The following is a 24,917-nucleotide window of genomic DNA, read 5'->3' as shown; positions in this document are numbered from 1 at the left end:
CCCTGGCTGTAAGCACCCCTGCGCCCAGCCCCGCAGTCCCTGAGGGGGGCCTCCAGCGCTGGGCACAGAATGACAAGCAGCTGGGCCAGAAGCATGGCCCAGTGGCCTGCTCAGGGCTGGGTTTCAGTTCAGTTCATGATTTATTCTTTAAATCTTCTCTACGTCCCGAAATAACCTTTTCCTATTTGACAAAGATAAAAAAGTCATTTTGGAAGGGAGAGAGGGAAGAAAAAATAAACATCTTAATATGTATCTGTAGAGCTGAGCTGAGGAGGAAAATACTCCTGTGAATATGCATTGAAAGGACATTCTTCATTCTCTCCTTACCAGCATTCTCTTGATGGAAAGAGGGCTGATTCTATTTTGCAGCTATTTTTACATTTTTTATGTGTTTGATTCTGATCCTGGACACTGTTTTCAGAGTCGGGTCCTGCTTCACTGCGCTCCCAAAGCAACCCTGAGGACCGAGGGTGACTCTAGCTCTGCCTCCTGATTCTCCTGGTCCCTAAATCTTGTCCTGCCACCCTCCCTGGCACCAGGGCCCCTGATCAAGGAAGGGGACAAGGGCTGGGGACCTAAGGACTCCGCAACAGGCTCCTGCATTGGGTGGGATGAAGGACTCCAAGGCCAGAGAATCCCAAATAGAGCTCCATGTCCTCCACTGGCTCTGAGCCACCTGTAACGTCACAGGGATGAACTTTATTTTGCATGCTGCCTGCTATTTATACGCAGGAAGTATCTCCCTGTCAGCTCTGACTCAGGGCACACTGGGAACTGGGAAGGAAGGGTCCAGCCAGGCATCTTGCCCCCTCTCTACACAATAACCAGTACCCACTGTCCATCTCTCCTGTGAACCATGTGACAGCACCTCAGAACTTCAAGAGGAAGAGCACACAAGGTGTCGTAGGGTGCTAGGAGCTCACTGGGACGCTGCACTGCGAGAGGAGAGCCACACGGAGGAGAGCCCCAGACCTTTTCTTAACACCTTTTCTTTTCACCCTCCCTTCTCCCACTTGGCTCCTGCATGTCAACAGCCACCCATCCCCCCCTTCTCCTCCAAATCTGGACATCCCCCAGGGGTGCCCGTCACCTGCACCCTTGCCTTCTTCACACCACCTCTCTCAAGAGTCCACGGAGGTCAGCCAGCACTTACCTGCAAGGGACCTGACACCTGATTTCCAGCCAGACTTGCCCCCCAACCCCAGGAAGCCAGGGACACTCAGTGCCCTCAGAAGTCAGCTCCCCAATAGTCACCCAGAGGGCCCAGAGCAGAGCTGCCGCGCAGACAGACAAGCAGCACCCCAGAGGGCAGAGGACAGGGTGCTCCCAGTCCACAGAGCCACCCTCCAGCCCTCAGTGGGCCCCTGGGACACTGTAGGCACAGATTCCCGGGGGGAAGTCCCAGAAATCCCCCGCCACGTGCCACCCTGCACACACCCACATGCTCCCCAGCCTCTCTCAGGAGGGTTCCTACAACCTGAGAACCAGGCCCTTCCTGCTTTCTGACAGATGCGTGTCTCAGCCTTTTCATCTGGACCAGGCCCATTCCCCACTCTAGGACCCCCACACCCCCACGGCCTGTGGTCCAGGTGCTCGGTCCTGATCTAAAGGCCTAACTAAATGCCTGGGGGTGTGTGCGGTGGAATTCACTGACACCCTACTGTGTGCTTCACTTCTACTCTGAGTAGTAGAAATGAAAGAGCAGTTGATTGATTGTTTAGTTTGGGGGTTTTATTTGTTGTTTGTTTGTTTTTGAGGTCTCCTCTTACTGGGAAAAAATAAAAACAAGGTAAAAGAAGAGCTGGGCTCATGATTGACATTCTGATGGACGCCTTGACATAAAGCTCCCGCCGGCCTTCTGCTGAACCAGGAGTGGATTCACACAGGGCCCAGCTGGAGCTACAGGGAGACAGTCCTGAAGTCGGCTTACTAAGGAGGGGGGGCCCAGCCATGAAAGTAGAGGGGGATCCAAGGGGCAGGGGAGGTGGCTGAGGGCAGGAAGGAGGGACAGACAGGGAGGAGCTGCGGGGGAGATCACCAGACCACGCTGCGTACACACGGGCACGTGCCACAGGGCGCTCCACCTTTATGCCTGCCTATGAACCCCATTAAAAAACGAGAAATAAATAGAAGGAAAACCTGCAGAGAGGCGGAGGGGCACGGGAAGGGAAGAGGGAGTAAAAGAGGAAGCCTGGGGACTGAGTGGAGCAGGTCACACCCCGGGCGTGTGACCATGTCAGATGAGCCCCGCTGTGTGCGACCACAACGCACTCATGAGGACATATTTTTAAGAGGTTTCTGTTTTCGTCTCACAAGTGGACGTCTCACAAGACCACCAAACCCTTCACCGCTCAGCATTTGGATAAGGTCACCCTAGAAACCCTCAAGCGTGAAACCCCAGGGTCCGAGTTAGCTCCCGTGGCCACTGCTCAGAGGAGACGTCCAGAAGGGAAGCAGGTGGCACTGGCACTCGGGGAACAGCACTTCCCTCCCTCCTGGCCCTTCCCGGGAACTCACACAGGAGACAGGCCGGGGAATATCTTCCGCAAGCAGGAGCCAATGTGCGCCAGCACGTCATCCACGTCCTCGGGAGACGCCATCTTCATGGTGACGCTGCACTTCTCGGTTTCCACGACCATCTGCAAGAGCGAGAGGGACACCTCAGCAAGGGCGCCGACAGCCACCGAGCGAGCAGTCACCCCAAGCACCTCCTCAGAGACCAGCCTGGGAAGAGGGTGGCGGACCTCGGAAACCCGGGACAGAGGCAGGTCTCCAGGCCTGGCCGTGTGGTGGACACATCTCCCCCCCCATCTCTCCTGATGAGCACCTGTTGCTCCTCTCTGGGTCCTTCTGTGAACACCACAGCAGAATCCGGTGGTACTTTCTGTTTTTCTTTTTTTAAAAAAAAATATGTCTTTAGTTGTAGATGGTCACACAGTATCTTTATTTATTTTTTATGTGGTGCTGAGGATCAAACCCAGGGCCTCACACATGCAAGGCCTGCACTCTACCACTGACTACAGCCCCAGCCCCTACTTTTTATTTTTCTTAATGTGTTTTAAATGTGATTTGTTAGGTGGTGCTGGAGATCCAACCCAGGGCCTCACTCATGCTAGGCAAGCACTTCCCCGTGGAGCTACAGCCCCAGACCTTTTCTTAACATGTATTAAAAATATGAAAGCTTAGGAGATGTTTAAATAAAATGTTTAAAACCTTGGCCTAGGAAAAGGCAAAAAAAAAAAAAGTGCTTATGAAATTTCAACCTAAGAAAAGAAGATCCTTGGAAAGGATTCTATTAAAGCAGCAGCATAATAAAAATCTTCAGTGTTAGTTTTAATGTTAAGCAAAACCAGGAAGTGTTGAGACTTGGGCCATGCACCTGGTCCTGTAAAAAGTCTACATCAACCTGAGCAAAGAGGGCAGGGGGCAGAGGGACAGCAAGCTGAAGATGGACACATTTTTTTTAAAAAATCGACTTCAAACATACACACAATTAGTTGTGATACACACAACTAATCCCAGCGACGCGGGAAGCAGAGGAGGGGAAGGCAAATTCAAGGGTGGCCTGAGCTACACAGCATGACCCTGTCTTGAGGTGATATAACAGGGTGGGGGTGCAGCTCAGCCGTGCGGCCCTTGCCTAGCATGCATGAGTTCTGTCCTAGAACAGAAAAAAAGTCAATTTCAATCACTTTCTTTTTTTAAAGATACCACTACCCTGACTGTAAAAAACATTCATGTAAAATGCAATCTTGTGCGTTATTACTGCATTGAAACCTCTCTACACATGAACTTCCTTTTATTACTTACCTATGCAAAAACTGACTGGGGACACTAAACTGTATGGTAACTAACCAACTGGATTAACAAAGCCAATTGTAGGATTCACTTCAGACTGCCTGAAATTAGCCAAATTGAAAAATAATAATAATCTAGGTCATTCAACATACTCATGGTTAGATGACATTTATCAAAACAAAGAGATCAAAGAGAAGGACAACAGAGACATGAGTCCTTAAACTGGGACTTTCTCATAGAAACCCCTGAAGGGGCCTGCCAGCTCCATCTCACCTTCGGGCAGTCAGCAGTGTGGGGAGAAAAAAATCATTATTTTTAATCCTGATTTTCAACATACGCCTCAAGAAGTTAAAGGAAAAGCTTTTAAAATTCTTCAGGCAAATCTGTATTTGTCGTGAGCAAGGTGGCCCCAGAACTATCCCAACACCGAAGGCACCAAACCGTAGCGTAAGTACCAGCCAGAGACGGCGCCCACGCAAGGTCCCACCTCACCCGGGGGCGGCTCAGTGCTGGGGTTCGTGAGCTCTGTGTGCACGTATCTGAGCACAGACACGTCTAGAAGCCAGAGGGCCACCACTGCTCCCAGGGTGGACAGCCCAGCCGCCTTCCCACCTGGGGGACTGCACTCCTCCCCACAGGGTCCTTCCCTGTCCCTCACATCCAGTGCAGCTGTTCAGCTCACAGCTTGGGTGCCAGCAATTAGTGATTAGCTTACTCTAATTCCACTTAATGTTACACCTAGTCACCCTTCATTGCGCAGAGTGACAGGGAAGAGAAACGGTGGCGGCTGGGGAAGAGGCGAGGCCTGCAGGCCCGCTGTAAGTGAAGTCCCTCACAGCACCCACTGCCAGGCCATCGCCACCATCTCTGCACAAGGGACCCACAGCGCAGCCTCGTCTTGCCAAAAAGGGCTCCTGTCAATAGCGGTCTGGTCTGCCCCCATCCATCCAGGAGACAGAAGCCTCAACACTGCTTCCTCAATGCCCGGCAGGACACAGCCCCTACCTCTGCCCCCGGGTACATCGAGACTGAAGAGGGGCCAGCCATCCCGGGGTGGAAGAGCGCCTGCCCAGCATGTGCAGAGCCCTGGGCTCCCAAGCCACACCAAACACTAAGTCAGGGAGACACTAACCAGAGCTGGAAGGCACCACGCCTCAGCTGTGATCCCAACTTGCAGTCCCGCTCTGCTGTCCCTGAAGGGTAGAACCCAACTTCTCCAACCAGCAGGGCTCCACTCCACCCCAGCAGGTCGGTGCGCCAGCCTCACTCCAGCACACAGCAAATGACCTTCTGGGGGAAGGGACACCCTCAGGGCAGGCCACAGCTGCAGTCCAAAGCTGGACCGCGGCCAGCCTCTGCTGAGCACCAGGAGGCGGAACCGGGCTCCAGAGAAGTGAGACGCTGAGGCCTGGCAACCGAGAAGGTGCCCAGGATCCCTCAAGGGAAGGAACCGAGGCCCAGTCCCAGCTCTCAACTCAAGGGCATTCACTCTCCGGCCGCCAACAGAAGGCCATGCCTCATGTCCCAGGCACGTCACCCCAGCTTCCCAGCTGTGATTAAATAATGGCCAAAACTAACACAGAGATAGAGACAGCAGAAAGACTTCTAATCAAGATCAGGCTGAAAGAAGCCCAGACCCCGCCATCCCTGTGACGGAACCCGAGAGCAGATCAGAGACGGGCAGCAGAGACCCCAGGTGCACAGCACTCCTCTCCTGCGTTGGGACTCAGAGGATCAACGGCTGCTCTGACAAAAAGGGTCCAGAGATACGCTGTTCAGGTGAGGCAGGGGTGTCCTCTGACACACTGACACTACCTGTTCGGTGTGAGGCTGTGTGTTGCACGGGTGGTGACATCAGGGACAGGCTCTGTTGAGGAGTCTGTACTTCTAAAACCATCACGGCCATTTGAACCCAGGAATGCTGAACTTCTCCAGGGCAGGGAGGAGCCCTCTCTGGGCCGCTGGCCCTGGGGTGGAACCACATGAACCACTGTTTCACTCGGTCATCTCCAGGTCCACGCCCTGGAATAAGAGCCTCTGTGTGCCAAGGGGAGCTCCTTTTTAGGAACTCACAATGCCACACGCCAGGGGGCTGAGACCGCCGGCTCTGCTCCCGGGACCCTGAAGGGCAGCCACGGGAGGACTCATGAGCCCCACTCCCGCAGCCACATGGAAAAGCAGGGCCCGCCGCCGCGGCCTTCCTCAGTTAAACCCCAGGGTCGAGCCATAATGAGGGGCACCAACACTCCTCCTGGGCCCTCTGCTCGTCCTGACTCCACTCCACAACCCTGGCCATCCTGAACTAAGGCAGCGAGAGGCCCTGGAGGGCTGAGAGGTGCCGCCTGTCGGCAAGGCCCCTGCCCACGTCTGGACAGTTGGGCAAACATGCTGCTGTGGTTTGTTTCCAAACTCCAGGGCCGGAGAATGGAGGGCACACTGCCCGCAAGGAACTGTCGACAAGCACCAAGGATCCGGCGCGACCTCAGCTCACGTGAAGTGACAACTTGACAGTTTTCAGGAGCACTCCCAACACACTGCCCACAAACACACAGACGCTACTTTTTAATTTTAAAAGCCCACAAGAGTAATAAAAAATAATGAAAATCCGAGCAAGAATCAATAAAATAGAAAAATCAATGAGATCAATAGAGAAAAGTCAAGGAAATAAGTTCTCTGTGAGAAGACGGATAAAACTGAGAAACCCCTAACAAGACTTGGAGGACAGGGGAAACCAGGTTTTCAGGATCCACAGTGATGTTCTACAGGTATTAACAGAATAACAAGACAGATAATGAAGAGCGCCTCTATCTTAATAAATTCACAGTTTACATGAAATTGACACGTTTCCTAAAAAATACAAACTACCAGAGCTCGTCCAGAAAGAAATACATGAATGGAATCTGCCCCACATCTACTGGAGGAAGAGACTGTGAGGTTAAACACCTTCCCATGCCACAGGCTGACCTGGGGACAGACATTACCAAGGTCTAGACACCTTCCCTGGTAAATTCAACAAACATCTAAGGAGGAACCCACACCAACTCCCCCCCCAATCCATGCTGTGAGTCTGTGACGGTGTCAACACAAAACCAGCCAGCCAAAGAAACCACGAAAAAGGAGGAGAAGAGAGCAGTCACTAAGGTCAGCGAGAAAGACGCTGTACAAAATTTTAACAACAGAACCAACAACAGATAAAGGCGCACACGACCAAGTGGGGTTTACCCTAGGAGCCAGAGACGGCTCACTATCTGCAGATGTAATGAAGCAACTTAACAAGCTAAGGAGGGAGGTGGGAGGAATAAACCCAACAAATCCCCCCCCCAAAAAAATAAAAAATAAAAATCAAACTAATTCCTGACAAACTCTCAAAAAACTAGCAATAGGAAGGAACTTCTTCAACCAGATAAAAGGCATCTATTGAAAACCTGTGGCCAACTTTGCGTCTGATGGAAAGAAGGGGTGCTTTCCCTCGAAGGTTAGGGCTGAGGCCCCTTCAGCCCTGTCCTGGAGGTTTGGCCAGGGCTGTCGGGCTCTGAGATTTGATCTGACCTCACTGGTAAGCCATTAAGTTAGCCTGGTCAGTCTCATAAACGCTGGCAGAAAATAGGAGACTCTGCGGTCAGATAGAGGCCCAGGGTTTTTGTCACCAGCAGCACAGAAGAAATGAGCCCGTGCTTAGGCAGATGGCTCGGCCCTCAGATCACACACCACATGGAGGGGCCCAAGGACGCCTGCACCCATGTGGGGTGCTCACGGGAAGGGGCCCAGGGACGCCTGCACCCATGTGGGGTGCTCACGGGAAGGGGCCCAGGGACGCCTGCACCCATGTGGGGTGCTCACGGGAAGGGGCCCAGGGACGCCTGCACCCATGTGGGGTGCTCACGGGAAGGGGCCCAGGGACGCCTGCACCTATGTGGGGTGCTCACGGGAAGGGACCCAGGGACTCACAGTCACAGATCACACCACCTCCATAGAGCTACAGAATCCACCAGAAGGCGGGCACTACTCGGTGAGTGTGGCCAGGCAGCAGGACACAACAGTAGCATGCACAGGTCAGCTGCATTTCAGATTGGACCTTAAAAACAGTACCATTTACAACAGAAGAAAAATAGGAGACGCTTAGGAATAAATACGACAGGAGACACATACTAAAAGTTACAGCAGATTACTGCTAAGAAATATGAAGACCCATATAAATGGAGAAATATTCCATTTTCTTGGGTCAGAAGACTCCATCTTATTAAGACGGCAAGGTCGATGAAATCTTAATCAGAACCCCAGCTTTACAGAGAAACCGTGATGGTCAATACTGACTGTCAACTTGATTGCCTAGGAAATTGGCAGAGCACACTCTGGTGTGTCTGTGAGGCTGTTTCCAGGCACCAGGGACGAGTGGGCCCACACACTGAGCAGGGAGACCTGCCCTGGATGTGGGTGGCACCACCCAACAGCCAGGGAGGGGTGCACTCAGCAGAGGAAGGAGGCCCCCACCAGCACCCGTGAGCACAGCGCTTTTGAGAAGGTGCTCCAGTCCTTCAGCCCTTGGGGGTGGACTCGCTCTCTCTCTCCAGGCTTCAAGGACTTCAGCCTGGGACCAGGGCTGTGTCACTGTCCCTCTTGGTCTGAGGCCCCAGCTTCCTGAACCGAGCAACTACTGGTCTCCTGCTCTCCAGCCTGCAGACGGCCACCGTGGCACGGTCCAGTCTCGGACCGTGAGAGCCACTCTCATAAGCCCCTCGGATACATGTAGTTTTTTCCTCCTGGTTCTGCTCCTCGAGGGAACCCTAACACAGAAACCGGCCTGATTCTGAAGTTCTGCAGTAATCGCAAAGGACCCAGAATCAATAAAACAATCCTTTTCTGAAAAAGAAGCACAAAGCTGGAGGACTAACCCCGCCCGATTTCAGCCACTGCCATCCACAGTGTGTGGGGGGCACAGAGAGACCCTGAGGCCAAGGGGGCCACCTCGGAGGCCAGAGTGGAGCAGCCCTGATGCGGACAGTTAGAACAGATCCAGTTCGGCGAGGGAACAGCGTCTCTCCGCACCACGGCGCTGGGCAAGCGGACGCACTGCACTGCTCAGAGAAAGGGACGAGGAGCTCGTGCCCACAGTGCTCTCTGCAGAAGGGTTCCTTTAACAAGGCTCACGCAGGCACCGGTGTGACCCAAGGCTAAGACTTCGGCTCCTCGTGGAGCAGAAGAGGCCGTGACGAGCCTGGAAAGCCCAGCACCGCAGAGAGAAAGTGGGCAGGAATCACGCGAAGCACAAAGGGTCAGTACCCAGAATATATTTCTTTTAGAACTCTTAAAATTCACTAAGAAAACCAACAACCCTATTTTAAAAATGGGGGAAGGTCTGAACTAACACTCACTGAAGACACGTAGTGGTAATAGAGAAACAAAAAGACGTCCACTTCTTCAGTCCTCAGGAGAACGCAAACGAAAGCCGCCATGAAAAGCATCACAGAGACATCAGAGTGACTGGAATCGCAGGACCAGCCTCACCAGCACCCGGGAGCACGGGGAGGAAGAGCGCTCCACGTTGCAGGTGCAGGTGGGCAGAACCCTCCCTGGAAAAGAGGCTGACACTCAATGAGCTAAGCACCCAGGGCAGAGTCCACCATGGCGCCCAAGGGGCTCCCCCAGGGGAAAAGAAAGCACCCTCCAAAGACTCAACGTAAGCATTCGGAGCAGCAGCATCTGTCACTCGCTACCAGAAACAAACCCACGTCCCACCAGGAGAGAGGCTCCACCTACAGCCAGGAGCCCACAGCGGAGCAGCCTCAGCCATGTGGGACCCGGAACAAGACAGGTCTCAACATGCCACGGGAGTGGGAGGGCAGACAGGCCGCAGACCCCCGTGAGAGCACAGGGAACCGCTGCAGATGGGCTGCCAAGGTGCAGGAGGCCCTCGGGGCCACGGCTGGACTCGCGACCTCACTGTGGCAACCATTTCATGGTGTACTGTGCATGGGTACTTGTGTCGAAGGCCATCGAAGGCCATCGGATTTTGCACTTCGATGCAGTGACTTATAGCTCAACAAAGCTGGGTTCTGTAAATCTCATCTTTTTAAATTTTTTTTTTTTTTAGTTGTAGTTGGACACAACACCTTTATTTTATCTTTATGGGGTGCTGAGGATGGAGCCCAGTGCCTCACACGTGCTAGGCAAGTGCTCTACCACTGAGCCACATCCCCAGCCCTAAATCTAATTCATCACACTAAAAAACGTATGTGCCACTCTTCTCCAGGAAAAGCCTTCCATAGTACATGAACTTTGAGTGTGAAGATCTGCCGTAGAAAGCCTCTAAGGAATAGGACTCTCACGTTCCTACAGTCAGCTACCAGAGCGAATTGGATAGTTTCAGTTTCCACTTCCTTATCAGAACCACTCCCCCACTGCTCGCACACAGCCTCTGTGGAGCCCTCACTCTGAGAAGCCCACTTTCCCTAATCTTGTTTTCCTACCATCTCAAGAAGCCTTCAATAGTGAAAGCAAAGGGTGTCCGGAATCCGGACTAGGTCATGACCTTTGTGGCCGGCTCCTGCCACTCACACCCACCTGGGCTGGCCTGTTGCAGAAGACGCCATGGATCTCCAGGTAGCTGAAGGTGAGCTCCAGCTGCAGGGGGAGAGAAGGGGAAACCTGTAAGGAGGGCTTAACACACATCACTCAAAGTAAAGTGCTGTAATCAGAGACCGTTCCAGGGCAAAGAACCTTTTAGGCATCTTCTGAGGGTGAACTGGCTTAATGTTTCCATTCAGCAAGAAAGGGGCATGATTTATCATATTTCGGCAGAAGCGTCATTCCTCTTATTAAAGGGCTGAGAGGAAGTTGCTCACTTCATCCAGGGACAAACCCAAGGGGAAGCTTTCATAATCCACTACTGACTCCTTGAGAAATGCTCACACAACATGAATCATCTTTTCCCTTTCGGCTTCAAAATGTCGCTTTGGAAAGTCACAGAAGGGAAGCCTGGGGACGTAGCTCAGGGGCACGGCACTAGCCTAGCACGTGAGGGACAAAAAGGAGACAGGAAGTCACATGAGGACACAGTCCCTGCTGCATGTCCCCACATTCTAAACGCTGTGTGACGCTCTGAGCACCTACAGGACTCTCTTCCCCTGTCTTCCACCCACACTCATATATAGAGGTCAGTCAGGATGAAGAACCCGTGGGTACAGTGGCCCCCGGAGAGGGTAGAAACATGCAGATGCCACCCCACAAGTCACATCTGGGAGGCATGTGGCACCACAGTCACCAGAAGGCAAGTCCAGAGCAGAAGTTCATGCTCTGCAGCTAAAGTTCAAGACACATGAGGAGCAGGGCTGGGGACGAGGAGAGAACCCAGTCTCTCATTATTCACTGAGTTGCTGATGAACATTTATGAAAAGCCTACTGTGTGCCTGCACTGGACATGGGAAGAGGAATGAGACGTGCACCTTGTTCTCCAGGACTTAAGTGCATCCTCACAGGCACGTATTTTACAACATCCAATTACAGCAGGAGTCTTCTTACCTGTCATTGCCAAGATAGAGCCTGGATTGGGTTTTGAAAAGTCATTTAAATCAGGGAATGGCTTTGTAAAAAGAACACATACCTACCTTCGATATTTTAATATAAAACTTATAAACATACTTTCATAGCCTGCTCTTCTGAGCAGGGCCAAAGGTTTTCTTTGCATTAAGCCCACCAGCGGACCCTCAAGGGGCCTCTCTGAGTCACCCCAATTCTGGGCTTCCAATCTCCATTATTCAGGTCTCATCGGAAATGCAGAAGTCAAAGATGCTTGCAAAGCAACCGGAGGGCACAAGTTTCCTAGATAATCATGCTTCTCATTCTCTCCCCAAACAGTGGTCTGAGACAGCAATTTTTTCCAAGTAACTAGCTGTATTAACGCTCACTGTTTGATAGCACCTCTCCTTTTGCACTCAGACTTCACTGCAATGTAAAATATCCCGTTAAAAACATTCTGATGTAGCTGCTATAAGCAGGTTTGGGAGTGAAGAGCTGACCCTCAGTGGGCATTTCATTCAACGGGTGGGAGCAGGTGCAGACAGGCTTGCTGTCTCACTGCCCATCAGCAATGACAGCAGCCAGCAGCAGTGACCTCTCCAGGGGCAGAGATGCGCACCTTTGGTCAATTTGGCTTAGTGAGGTTAATTAGAGGGCAGTTAAGATGCTCCACCTTACCCCAGGGATTTGCAGGGACAGAGAAGCGCTGGGGAGCCAGGAAAGACTGGTGGCATTTCAGCTGGGTCCCAGAGAATGACTCAAAGATGACTTCAGGTTTGTTAAGCAAACAAAGGGAAGAGAAGTTCCGGCAGAAGAAAAAGAATTTGCAACGACACAGAGGTACCAGGAGGAACCAGGGAAGCAGAAAGTTAAAGGAGTGGGCCCTGCAGCATGGACCAGCAGCGGGGGATGCCTGCCCAGGGTACGGACAGCCAGGACCCTGGGTCCTTCTCAGGACTGCAGAGGGAGTGAGTCTCTGAGACACCCCCAAAGGCATCTATGCAAGTTCAAATCAGCCTCTCTGATCTCATCTGTGGCTTTTGATCAGGCTTTTGCTCCTAGCCCCCAAAACTGATTCTCTGTCCACTCCAGCTCACCCCGAGTCTGAGGAAGGTCAGTGCATTAGAATCACAGGCAGGAGCGGGAGGAAGACGAGTCAGGAAGTGGGGATAGAGGCAAGCTGCCCGAGCACCTTCCTAAGACAGCGCCACGTGTCAAGCCTGGTTGGAACCTCCCCCTCCCCCCCGCCCCCAAGACTGAAGGAAATAAGAGCAGACTGGAAATAGGGGAAACCAAGCCCCAGCAGAGAGGAAGCGCCCAGGACACGGAGCAGGAGACACCCACCACGGTCCCTGGGACACCTTCAGGAAAGAGAAGAGAAGGGAGTGAAGAGATCCGCAGCACCTTCAGGGGCCTGGGGGCGGGGGGCACAGGAAACAAGAGTGCCGAGCGTGTGCGTGTGTGTGCATGCGTGTGCGTGCGCATGTGCGTGTGTGTGCATGTGCGTGTGTGTGCGTGTGTTTGTGTACGTGTGTGTGCGTGTGCGTGTGTGTGTTTGTGTACATGTGTGTGTGCATGTGCATGCGTACGTGTGTGCGTGTGTGTGTGTGCGTGTGTACCATGCACTGGGCCCGTGTGGGGAGGGGCCTGCGGACGCTTACCTTGGTGGGGATGCGCGCGGTCAGGAGGAAGGCTCTGCAGGACGTGAGCACCTGAAACACAGAAGCAGCATGGTCAGCACGCACGCCGGAGGGGGCCGGGAGGCCTGGGGTCGCCCACGCCAGAGCTGGAGGCTTGCCCCTGACAACCAGAAGAGCAAAGGCCCTGGACCAACGTCCACAGGGGACAAATCCTCCACAAAATCTCCAGATGAGAAGTCAGCCCGTGGCCAAAGGAGCAATGGGCCATTTCAGGTGACTACCCAGACGGGTGTCCTACGAGTGGTCAGGAGGCCATCCCATCAACCACAGACCTCCTAGAGAAGCCGGTATTCTTCCACACATCCCCAGCTCCAGCGCCACTCCCACGCTCCCCCTAGGCTCCAGCCGACACCACGTTCACCTAACACGGTGGAAACGCCGGGCGGGGTCTCCAGGAGCCTGCCCGGCCGCCTCCCTGCTGCACTTGCTCAGCCCCAGAGAGAACATTTATTAGGGCTTCCTTCCTATCCTGGCCGGTAACATCCTTCCATCCATCTGGTCCCACACGCCCTGGGCCTTCTTGACATTTTCCAAGGAACTTCCCTGTCATAAATCCCTACTTCGTAAGAGACCTGTGTGCTAAGAACAAAACCCGCACAACTGCGTAAGTCACTGAGCCCTCAAGTGGTTGGAGGACTTCTCCAAAGTCACATGGCTTTACCTAGACACCACCCAAGGCTCCAACTGCTAATCAGGGCCCAGGTGACCCAGCAGGTGTGCCTGGATGGCCAGCTCCAGTCTCCAGACCCGAAACAAAAGCTACGTTCTCTTCTATAAAATCTGCTGTTCCTGTTGTTGAAAAATCTACTAAGAGACAGATGAGGAGCAGGGGGTCAGGCAGCGGGGAGGGCCCGGGATGCACAGCCCAGTTCAAGACCTTCCCCTGAATGCCAGCATCGGGCCACTCACAGCACAGACTTGTGTCATTCGCACTATTTGGCTTTAGAAGTGACTCTTGCTAAGAAGTGGATCACTGGGCTGGGGATGTGGCTCAAGAGGTAGCGCAGTCGCCAGGCAGGCGTGCAGCCTGGGTTCGATCCTCAGCACCATATACAAACAAAGATGTTGTGTCCGCCACTAAAAAATAAATATTAAAAAAAAAATTCTCTCTCCTCTCTCTCTCTTTTTCTCCCTCTCCCCGCCCCTCTCTCTCTCTTTAAAAAAAAAAAAGAAGAAAATGACTACTGACAGTGAAGAACGAGACTCTCCATCTGTGACCGCCACAACCAAGAGCCAATCCCTGCTCTTCCCCTAAGCAAGAACCCTTGCTTTCTACCAAGACCCTCGAGGCCAGGAAGGAAGCAGCACCGGACGGGGCGCCGGCCAGGGAGGCAGAGAGGGAGCCGAGGAGCACGCAGGCAGGTGGGCGGGCGTCAGGCAGCTGAGCGCAGCAGCACAGCCTGCAGAACTTAGAGGACATTCTCAGGACAGACCATGGCTCAAAAGCACTAAGCATTTCAAACAATGTACCAGGAAGCATCAGCCCAAGAGCAGGCACTTGAGCAGGGTGCCCTGTGCTGCCCAGGCTGCAGGACATGTCCCTTGGTATAGCCTCCATTCGCTGAGTGACCCCACGTGCCACGAGCAGACGCCTTTGACCACACAGACACACACAGTCTCATGAAAGCCACATTAAAGCAACACCCCCATTTTATAGAGCAACCAGCTGAGACTCAGCAGTGACACTCACTCAAGGTCACACAATCAGGGCAGGGAACAGGATTCACTGGGGCCACCTGTTAACCCCAAAGCGGAGGTTCTTGATGACGGGGCCAGGTGGACACATTACCACACCTGCCTCCGCATGCTCTGCCCCTGGCACGTCACTGGAGCTGGGCGAAGATGTCACAGCCCAGAGCAGGCCACACCAGAAAGACCCACAGGCTCAAGGCTGCCCTCCTCAACAGCCCAACGGCGAAATTCTGAAACTGTCTTCCCAAATACAAAGTGCCCTGAACCTTCTGCCCCCTGTACCAAGCCGCCCTTGGTAGGGCAGCAGTAGGCAGGCAGCTGGGAGTCAGAGGCCCTTTCAGAAAGGGCTGGGGGTGTTTTGTTGCATGAGACACAGGCTCAGTAGGGGGCGTCCAAGTCAGAAGAGCAATGACAGTGACTTCAGACAGGGACAGAACAGGCAGCAGAGACCCCCAGGCCCTTGGCACAGGTCCGGTGAGCAGGTTGCCATCGACATTTGTCGTGGAACCAGGACTCATCTGCCAGGAAGAAGGTGTCTTCCCAGAAGGAGCCCATGCTCCACAGAGGACCTGGAGTCCCCTCCTTCAGTCGCCCCAGGACGCGCCCCTCTTTCAAGCCCAGCTCCTCGCCCAGGCTCACGCTCACGACTCTCCCTCCTCAGTCACAAAGAGGCACAGTCGTCAGACTCCCAGGGCTGCTACCTGCATGGTCCTCCTGAGAACCCCAAGTCCACAGAATCTCTGGACAGAATTTCAATAACAGCCACATGGTAAAACTCATCTGCCAGACAGGTTCCAATACCACCTGACCAAGCCCTGAATCCCGGGGTGGCAGCTGAGAGCAGGTCCAGAGAAACCGCCTCCCAGGGAGCTCCGGGCAGAGCCAGGACCAGAAGCTGGACTCCTCGCTCCAGCCCACACGCTCCACTCTCACCCGCATCAGCAGTGAGGGTCAACGCCAAAAGCCCAGGCAGGAACCTGTAGGCCCTTCGGTGTTCAGAAAAATGTCTTCAGCTCTGGGAACACCCCTCCAAAGTGGAATTCATCGCGCAGCGTCCAGGATCATCTGCGAGCTAATTCCTGCCCTGAGCTGTTTGGATGCTGTGTCGGTCACCTGACTCAACCCACGTGGGAGCCCTTCAGGGAACGGGTGCTGTCCCATTCTAGGATGGCGAAACTGAGGCACATGGAGAATGTCACTTGGCAGAGCTGGGATTCCAACCTGGAGGGTCTGGCTCAGGAGGTGGCACTCTGGCTCTCAGACGTCTCCAAGAACCAGATCCCTCAATGATTTGCACACAGGGGAACGAGGACAGGTCAAGGAACTCTGCAGCCTCAGAGTGCAGACAGGTGAGAGGACTCAATGGGATGTGGGGCCCTGGGGATCACAAGAAAGGGCCACCCCACTGGCCGTCCTGCCTGTTTGCCTTGGTCCCCAGCCAGTGTGTGTCTCATCTTACATCTGTCCACGTGACTCTGCACACACACCTCTCAGCCAGTCCTGTTCCTCCTCTCTGGCTCCTCCCGCCTTCTGGGACCCGCTCAAAGGGACCAGCTCTCTGCTGTCGCCGTCAGCACCCCCGCCACGTGCCATCTCTTCCTGCGGCGGGTGCCCTCCGCTGCCTGTGTCCTCTACAGGAATCACTTGGGAACATGGATTTTATTTACACCTGTTGAAAAGCAGACACCACCACAGCAACTCTGCACCCGGCAAGAGTGTCACATCGGACATGAACAGACCACAGGAGAAAGAGGAGCAGACACCTCTCCCATTGTCACACAACGCACACTCGGGTAATTAAATGATTACAAGGTCACCATGTGACTCTGACTAACAGGCCTAAAAATCGAATTCCAAAAACATGCACTGAACAGCTGGCATAGGGCAGCGGCGGCTCAGGGGACACACATGCTGCCCTCCCCACCCCCTGCAGGAAGGGTCGCAGGATCCACTGTCCTCTTAGCACTGCCACCACAGGGGACTTCTGGGACCGCTGGCAGAGCACTAACTGGGCTCAGTATGCTTAAAAGAAAGAGGCGGACAGAGCATTCCATGGCGTCCCCTCTGCGTAAGGCCAGGTTCCACACCACGTGCAGACACCTGACGCTCCAGTGGTGGCCTCTGCCTTCACCCTGACCCCAGCGGGGCTCGTGATGGGGCCCCTGTGTCAACCCTCTACAGGGGATGTAGGCACACGGTGTGCTGAGCGGGGCTCCTGCCAACGTAATTTGTTTGAAAAGAGACACATCCTGAGGGAGTGCAGCTCTGGAAGGCAGCAGATAAGCTGCAAAGGCCCGGTGCTGGCTGGTCCCCACTTCTGGCAGCCAGCTAGGTTCCCCAGAGGCACAGGACGGGTGTTAGAAAACGTGTAACAAGGTGGGAGTGAAATCGGGGTTCTGCAGAGTCGGCCCACCCTTCCCAGGACCCTCCCCACCCACCAGGAAGCACATGGCAATGTTCTCCAGCAAGAGCAAAAACTCCAAGGGCCGCTGCTTCACAGAGCCGTGCCTGTGGACGGCTCGGTGGACACACACTGAGTTGATCAGGGGGCCGCGCTCCCTGCTGGCTACACAGCCACGGCAGACCTGCCCCCTCAGCGGAGCCGCCAGGTAGCAGGCACTTCTACTGTAGAGCAAGGGAGTGTTCCATTTGCCCAGGACACTGGAGCCTCAGCACTGAGAATCTTCACCCCAGCAGCCCAGGGCTCCTGGGTGGCCACCTGCTTGGGTGTGTTGGACTTAAATTCTGGCCCTGCCACCTCCCAGCTGGAGAGCTGACAGAGTGGGCTAACTTCTAGCAGATCGCAGGCCGAGAGCAGCAAACTGGGAAGCCTCCGACAAGAGTGTGCAGGGCCTCCTCGGCTGGACCAAGCCAGGCTGGGCACCTAAGTAAAAGACACCTGTAGCTTCAAACCCAACCCAGCACCCGGATGCTGTGCTCAGCACCAGCCTGGACTAGAACCTAATAAGAGCCCCTTTGACTTGGATTCACAAAGTAAAATTACGTAGCTATAACTCCTAGATTTTTAAATAATGGTTTTTGTCAACAGCAAACAAAACCAAAAAGATACTAGGGCATCTCCTGAGGAGAAACTTTCAGCTCCACACTCATGCTTAGCCTTGAAGGGGAAGGATTTTCTTACAAAGTTTAAAAAAGCCACAAAAAAAAAAAAAAAAAAACAAAAAAAAAACACCTGGGGTGTCAGAGGAAGTGTGTGTTTGGCCAAGGAGCCTCCACCCCAGGGGCAAAGCCACCCCTGCCCTCCTGGGAAGGCCCACTCTCCCAGGAAGGCCTCAGCACACCAGCCCAGGCCCGCCCTGGCAACGCACGCCCTCTCCCTCCTACTGAAGTGCAAGCCGCAGCCCAGTTCCCCCGACAGGTCTCCATTCAACTTTTAACTTCAAACATTCACTTTGAAACATTTATAAAAACCCTTTGTAATGCTCAAACTCACAGTTTAGCAGAGAAGCCTGAACTTTCTTATGGAGAATGTAGGTCTGGGTTGGCCGCAGAATCCCCTCCTTGCACCTTTATTAAAAACCGAAACGAGTGCCTGCTTCAGCATCTCCCAGCCTGAGGCCTGAGGCTGCGCAGGCCACCCGTGAGCCCTGCGACACGCCTTCCGCGCAGACCCCAGGAGCACCTTTCCTTGAAAAGTGGGCCCCGCCAAACATTCAACAAATGGCGCCATGACCCCGGCATGTTCTCTAATTTACAAGCAAACTAAATGATGAATGCCACTTCATACACTGCCCGCTTTCAAACTCCCAGCTCCACGTGTGACAGGGCCATCGATCCAACTCAAACACACCAGGTGAGGGAGAGGCAGGCGGCCAGGCTCATTATCACCCGAGTGAGTTACCAGTGACAGACTCGGAGGGACTTGTGCAAGGTCACACTGGAAGTGGAGAGAATAAAATCTCTATCTTGGCTGTGAGCCTCCTAACAACACACAGCCGCGATGACCGACGTCCTTTCTGGCCAATGCACAAAGACAGACACTACCCCAGAGGAATGCGGGACGTGCATTGTTAGCGCACTCCCTGGCCCCAAGCACCACACGGGATGGGCAGCCGTGGGCGCACTGCCACACTGGGGGTGCCCCGGAATATGCCCTGCCGACCAGTGAGGGTCCGGAAGCTACAGCCCACGGACCGAATCCAGCCCCTGCCTGGTCCTGAAAATAAAGTCTGGCTGAAGCCCGGCCACAGCCCCTCGTCCACTGCCTGTCCTGCTCCCGCACACAGCCCAGGGCTCAGCAGATGTGTCACAAGGCCTACAGCACTAACCAGAAAGGGCTGTCTCAGGGATGGAGGGCAGACCTTGGGGCCGATTACCTGGGTTTGGCCCAGGCTTCAGCATTCACGCCCTACATGACCCAGGGCAAACCACGGAACCTTCTCTGCCTCGGTTTCCTCCTCTGACACTAACAGAAACGCCGGCACCCAGCTTCAGAGCTGCGGGGCTAACTCCCTCATCTTCTGTGCAGTGCTCACCAAGAGCCTGCACCTGGGGTCAGCTGTGCCATGTCCACTGTCCTTGCTTCTGTGTTTGTACTAGTGTTAAACTGGAAAGGGGTGTCTGGATTGGACCCGAGTGAAGCAGCCAGCTGAGTGACGAAACCCTGAACAAGGCCCAACCTCTGCGGGTCTTAAAAGCGGCTGGCGCAGGCCTCCATGCTCCTGTCCTATGCTCTGGGATTCTCCCTGATCCAAGGCCATCCTCCTCTTTGGCTCCAGGGGGTTTCTAGGGTGACAAGGCCCTGGTAAATGTTGCTGAAAGGACCCGAGCCGGCCAGGTCCCTGCTCTCTAGAACAACAGATGCTTGCGCCAGGGGACGAGAAGCCACGGTGGCCGGTTTTCCGTGCCAGTGCCTAGCACAGGGGGTGTTCATGCACTGACACCTGTGCAAATCCATTTCTTCTCACCTGGTTATTTCTGCTGTCCTGCAGAAACGGGATGGGTACCCACAGTTCAGAGCGGGTCGCGTCGTCCTTATTGCAACCTTGGGACGCATTATCAAAGCAGGAGAGAAGCAACCTCATTTTTCCACAGCTACTTCACAGCATCCTCTGTTTGAATGTCACTACATATGGGATCCTCTTCAAAATACCAGCTGAGAGGAACTCCTGGAATCTGCCACACCTGCTCTTTGAAAACGTTACCCTCGTAAGGGCAGAGCAAGGAGACGGGGTTCTTACAGACAAGGCTCCCGTGACAGCTTGCAAGCAGCAGTGGCCGTCTTCAAACAGGGGGTGACTAAGTCCTAAGAGCTGTCAGGAGCCATGAGAGAAGACGAGTCGGACCCCGGGCTCAGTCCCACAGCACCAGGTTTCACAATGCCAGACCCCACAGCCCTGGGTGAGCCTGGGTGGCAGGTTACAGCACGCCCCCCATCATCGCAGCCATATCTGTCTGAAGTCAATTCACAAACAGCAGAGGCACGATTGTTCGAGGAATACAGAAAAAGCACAACAGGATTTCAGCCTTGACACTGATCACCAATGCACGCCGTGCTGCTGCCCACCACCCTCTGTGAGCCAAGGGATACTGGGCAGGTAAGTCACTTCAAGTCTCCCAGCCCCAGTCTCCTCACTTCCAAGTTGGGGACACAGGTATCCCAACACGAGAACCAGAGATGACCTACTATGTGCTCATCTGTGAGGACACTGGTGTCCAAGGAGCCCTTACAAGTGTCCTCGGACAGAATACAGCTCTGCAGGACCCACAGGGAAGAAAGACCAGGCCCGTCGAGGTATGGGCCAACACGCCAGTTAGAAACAGCCACGCCCTGAGGCCAGCTCCTCTCGGACCTGTCCAGCACACACCGTCTCCAGCACGTGGCCGGGGTCAGCGAGGGGAGCCTATCTAAGACTGGAAGGGATGCTCCATTCCCACTCGGGGCTCTGGCGTGAAGGAACCACAGGCCTTGGACACAGACCAATCTAGATGCACTTGCCAAATCCCCACGATCTTTACTAACTACCCAACCTCTCTGAATCCTACCTGTGTCACCCCAAAGTGAACTCCAGGACAGCGGCAAGGATCAAATGGGGTGTGTAAAGGGCCTGGCACTACGTCTCTCACACCTGTACACACTGCAAACTTGATTCACAGACGACGCTCAGACTGACTGAAAACCTCCCTAGCCACCCCACTCTGTCACCCAGGGACGATGGAGGCTGCACTCGGTCACCCAGGCACTGGCTTTGGGAGCTAGACAGCCTGGCTGGAGTCCAGCTCCACCACTCACAGGCACGGCTGACCAGGGAGGCCTCCCTGCGCCTCCCTCCATGGTCTGTAAAGTAAGGGACACTTATCCCACCGAGGGTGAAATCAAGATCACGCCGGGTCACCCACACAGGGTGCTGGAACAGCACTGGCTCTGCCACACACCCCGGAGGCTTGGACCTTCTTGTCCACTCAACACACCCTGGGCCTGTCATGGCTTGAAACTGCGCCAACTCGGGGGTTCTCTTCAGTGTGTTTTTTCCTGCAGGGCTGAGTACCAGACCCAGGCCTCAGGCCGATAGGCAGGCGCCCTCCTCAGCTACACGCCAGCCACCTCTGGGACTTCCATTCAGGCACCAGCTCTCTGCCCTCTCCTCCGAGGCTGATACACAGGACACGGGGCGGGCATCACTTAGAAGCTGGTTAGAAATGCAGAACCTGAGGCCCCCGCCAGACCTGGTGAGTGAGAATCTGCATCTCACTGAGATCCCCCGGGGGGTCCCTGTGTGTGTTACAGCTAGAGAAGCCACAGAGGCCCTGGAAACGGATTCCTCACTCGGCTCCTCCCACCCTCGGCTCCCTGTCCCCTGGCAGCACGTCTCCCCCAGCCTCCCTGTCCATCAGCACCAGCTACCTTTGCCCCACCAAATCCGGGCTGAAACCCCTCCTCCCTGGTCCACACCCTCCACCCGCGTGTCTGCCCTCTCACTTCCCACGGACAGCCGCAGCCCTGGCCAAGCCCAGCTGGCTGCCCGTCCCAGACCTCCTCCCAGGCTCAAGAGCAGCCGGAGGACAAGGTCACCCGGCCAGCTGGCCCCTCCCCGTGCCCCTGGGAGGATGACTTAGCCGCCGACTTCAGAGAAACAGAAGTTACCGGAGAGGATCCACTTGCCGTCCACTCCAAGCCTCCACAGCTGCCTGCACGTCCACTGAAGGGCTGGGGGCCGGGAACCCTGCCCTCACCTGGGCCCTGGCCACTGCAGGAACACGGAGCAACCAAACGCACTCCTCCTCCACAGAGAGACAAGTACATCTAGACTCGATCCTTGGAGCCTACACAACTCTTGTTGTCCCCTCCAATCCCCTCTCCCTTTGAGCACAACTTCCCAACAAAAAGGATTAAACTCAGGGTCTTTATTTTCTCACGTCAAATTCACTCGTGATGCTCAGACCTGGCTTCTGACCCACAGCTCCATTTCCTTTGCCGAGGTCCCCCTCATCTTGTCTGCTAAATGCACTGTATGCCTTTTAGCATCCTCTAGCTAGGTTTCTCTGTAGCGCTGGGCACAGCCCTTCATGCTTGACACTGTCTTTCCCACAGGTGTGCACCCCTCGGTCATCTCTGGTTGCATGTCCACTCCCAGCTGTCTCCACTCCCACAACCTCCATCAGTCGCACGAATCCCCTGTTCACACACAGACCAGACCTCTCTCAGAACATCAGATCTAACTAACTGGTCTGCACATCTCTCCAACCTGTAAACTCTGAACATCAACGACTAAACTCGAGGTCTTTCTTCCAGGACCTGTCCCTCCTCCAAGCCCCTGCTCAGTGACAAACACAGCCATCCAAAGTTTCTCTAGCCCAGAATCCAGGCACTGTCACCTCCACCCCCTGTCTGGAGACCTCCAAGTGCAGGCAGCCTGCCTACCTACACACGTCTCGTGTGCACCCTCGTCACCTCCTGGTCCAGTTCGGGGAGCCTTCCACAGATGCCCTCGGTCCCTCAAGTCAATTGCCTATGAAAGACCTAAACCTGACCTTCAAGAGACCCACATGGAGTCAGGTCCCTTCTCTGCTGGCCCACTGGGCCCTGCCTGCCCCCTGAGCCACACCACACCCCGGCCACACTGGATGCAAGTGAGGGGTAGCCTCCCATGGCGAGGGCTCCTGCCCAGCCGGTCCATCCAAAGCATCCCATCCAAAGCTGTCCTTTCCCCGCTAGCTGGACCCAGCCCCCGAGTCCGCCTTCAGGTACCACCTGGGACTTCAAGTCCAGTGCCTCGCTTTCCCTGTCACGCTCTCACACTCTTCCTCACAAACACATATGGTCATTTCAATTATTCGTGGGATCCTACTCTTAATACCCACCAACCCCATCAGACGGCAAGGTGCCTGGGAGTCCCACCTCTGTCCTGTTCAGAGCTCTGTTTCTCAGGGCCCAGTGCAGTGCCCAGCACAAGGGTGGTGCCCTGTACCTGCTGAGCGAGTGAACACAGCCTTGCCATTCTTCCAGTGTCCACTGAGAACTCTCAGGACTCTAGGAGGCCATAGGTGCTCCGATCTGCGAAGCCGATGATCAGCTTCAGTTCTGCCTGCTTCGCCTGCTGCCTCTCGCTGACTGACACATCCTTCCTCTTCCCTTAGTGGTCACATCCTAAAAGGAAAGTACCTAAAAACCTGTTGTGTGCAGATTACCTCGACCTGCTTCAAACCAATCACCACCTAACTCCCAACTCCCCTGCCAAGATATAGAATGAAGAAAAGATAAGCTACCGGAGCAAAGGTGTACAAGTGCCACCTGCCGACCTCCCGCCCTTGCCTACTGGGTCCCAGGAATGAGTCCTTTAGTTACAGGAGGACGGCTCCAGCTCTCCCCTTCTGCAGCTCTGGGGCTGGGGTCCTCGCATCAGCAACAGATGCCGGGCAGGTGAAACCTACTTTAATGGAGGATTTCAGAGAGCTGAGGGAAATATCTTGATTTTGCCCTTGATTGTGTCAATAGGGCAACCGAGTCAAATCCAGAAAAGTCAGTTTATAGAGAGTGGATCAAGGTACCGAAGGGGAAAACTTGTACAATATATAGAAATGATCATGATTTATTTCAGTGACCATGAATTTTAGTGACAAGGCCACCTACCTTTTAAAACCAGGACCTACTGAAAGGGCAAGCTAATGGGAGCCATGTTGTTATTTTTTTTAAACAGCATGTTTTTATCTCTGGAAGCTTCAGGTGGATGAGATCGGGCTAAGCGCTTGAGGGAAACAGGAACACTGCTTACCTGTTGGAGGAACCAAGCACCTGGCCAAGTGGCTCAAAGTTTCAAGATAAACTGTGGAGCCTCAGGAGCAGCTCGTTAAAGCCACACGGAGCTGTCACACAGAGAGCAAGTGAGGCGCAGACGGTGCTAGCAGCACCCCGCAGCCGAGCCTCCTCTCCCCTGCCAGGTGGGAAGCAGCTAAGGGTAAGTGACCCCCTTTACTGCTCCCAGGCATTCCCCTCTGCGTCGGACAGGCCAGGCGCCCGACTGGCACAACCACTTCCTCGCATGGGGCAGGGACATTCCGCCTATTTCTCAAACTCATCACTGTCCCTCCAACACGCGGACTACGTGGGTCCTCCACCCACGGCTCTGCTGCCTCAGAGTGAACCCAAGCCACGCAGCCCTGCCCCAGAACCCAGAGCCCCCCTCCTGCCTCCTCTGAGTGCCACATGATGGCAGAGGACTGAGCAGCCCGCGGGGACAGGGCAAACCTGAAAGGCCAACACCCAAGCTGGCTGCTCCCTCTCGCCAGCTGTCCCCAAGGCCCTGGTTCAGCTCCCCGGTGTGGCCCTGCAAGCCTGAGAAGAGGAACAGAGGGCCTCAGGGGGGGCAGGAACAGAGCCTGAACCCAGGGACCTCAGTGGGCTGACGCAGGGATGCCAGGGATGCGCCTTGTGCTTCTCTCTTGCTAAGACCATCTCAGTTAGATCACGCTCTTTGTTTCCAAATACACTTCTCCAACTCCCTTTAAAACGCACTATTCCATCCTCTTCCCTCTCTGTCACTAAAGAACCAATTCCTTCATTCATTCAACAAAAAACTGAGCGCCTACCTGTTGGTGACCTCTGAGGGGAAAGACCCCAGGCCCTGCCCACGGCCATTCCTATTCTACTGGGAGAGAGACCTTACGCACAGGAGTCGGACACGGGGGAGGAGGAGGAGGAGGAGGAGGAGGAGGAGGAGGAGGAGGAGGAGGAGGAGGAGGAGGAGGAGACGG

General features: G+C 54.5%; 1 protein-coding gene across 3 annotated transcripts in view; it reads right to left on the bottom strand.

Moving 5' to 3' along the window:
- Carmil1 (capping protein regulator and myosin 1 linker 1) overlaps positions 1-23,286 on the bottom strand; it is a 151,873-nt gene extending 128,587 nt beyond the window's left edge. The window contains exons 1-4 of one of the 3 annotated variants that reach the window (XM_048799884.1): positions 23,135-23,286; positions 12,975-13,025; positions 10,360-10,419; positions 2,518-2,639 (exon numbers count right to left, since the gene is read on the bottom strand). In XM_048799884.1, coding sequence (XP_048655841.1) covers positions 2,518-2,639; positions 10,360-10,419; positions 12,975-13,025; positions 23,135-23,164 — 263 coding nt within the window. In that variant the 5' untranslated portion in view covers positions 23,165-23,286. The remainder of the gene's footprint in view (positions 1-2,517; positions 2,640-10,359; positions 10,420-12,974; positions 13,026-23,134) is intronic. The other 2 variants (XM_048799882.1, XM_048799883.1) reach the window with 2 other exon arrangements.
- Positions 23,287-24,917: the final 1,631 nt, after the last annotated feature.

The sequence above is a fragment of the Marmota marmota genome, unplaced genomic scaffold (genome assembly GCF_001458135.2).
Source record: "Marmota marmota marmota unplaced genomic scaffold, marMar, whole genome shotgun sequence".
Taxonomy (NCBI): domain Eukaryota; kingdom Metazoa; phylum Chordata; class Mammalia; order Rodentia; family Sciuridae; genus Marmota; species Marmota marmota.
This window is presented reverse-complemented; position numbering and strand designations above follow the sequence as displayed.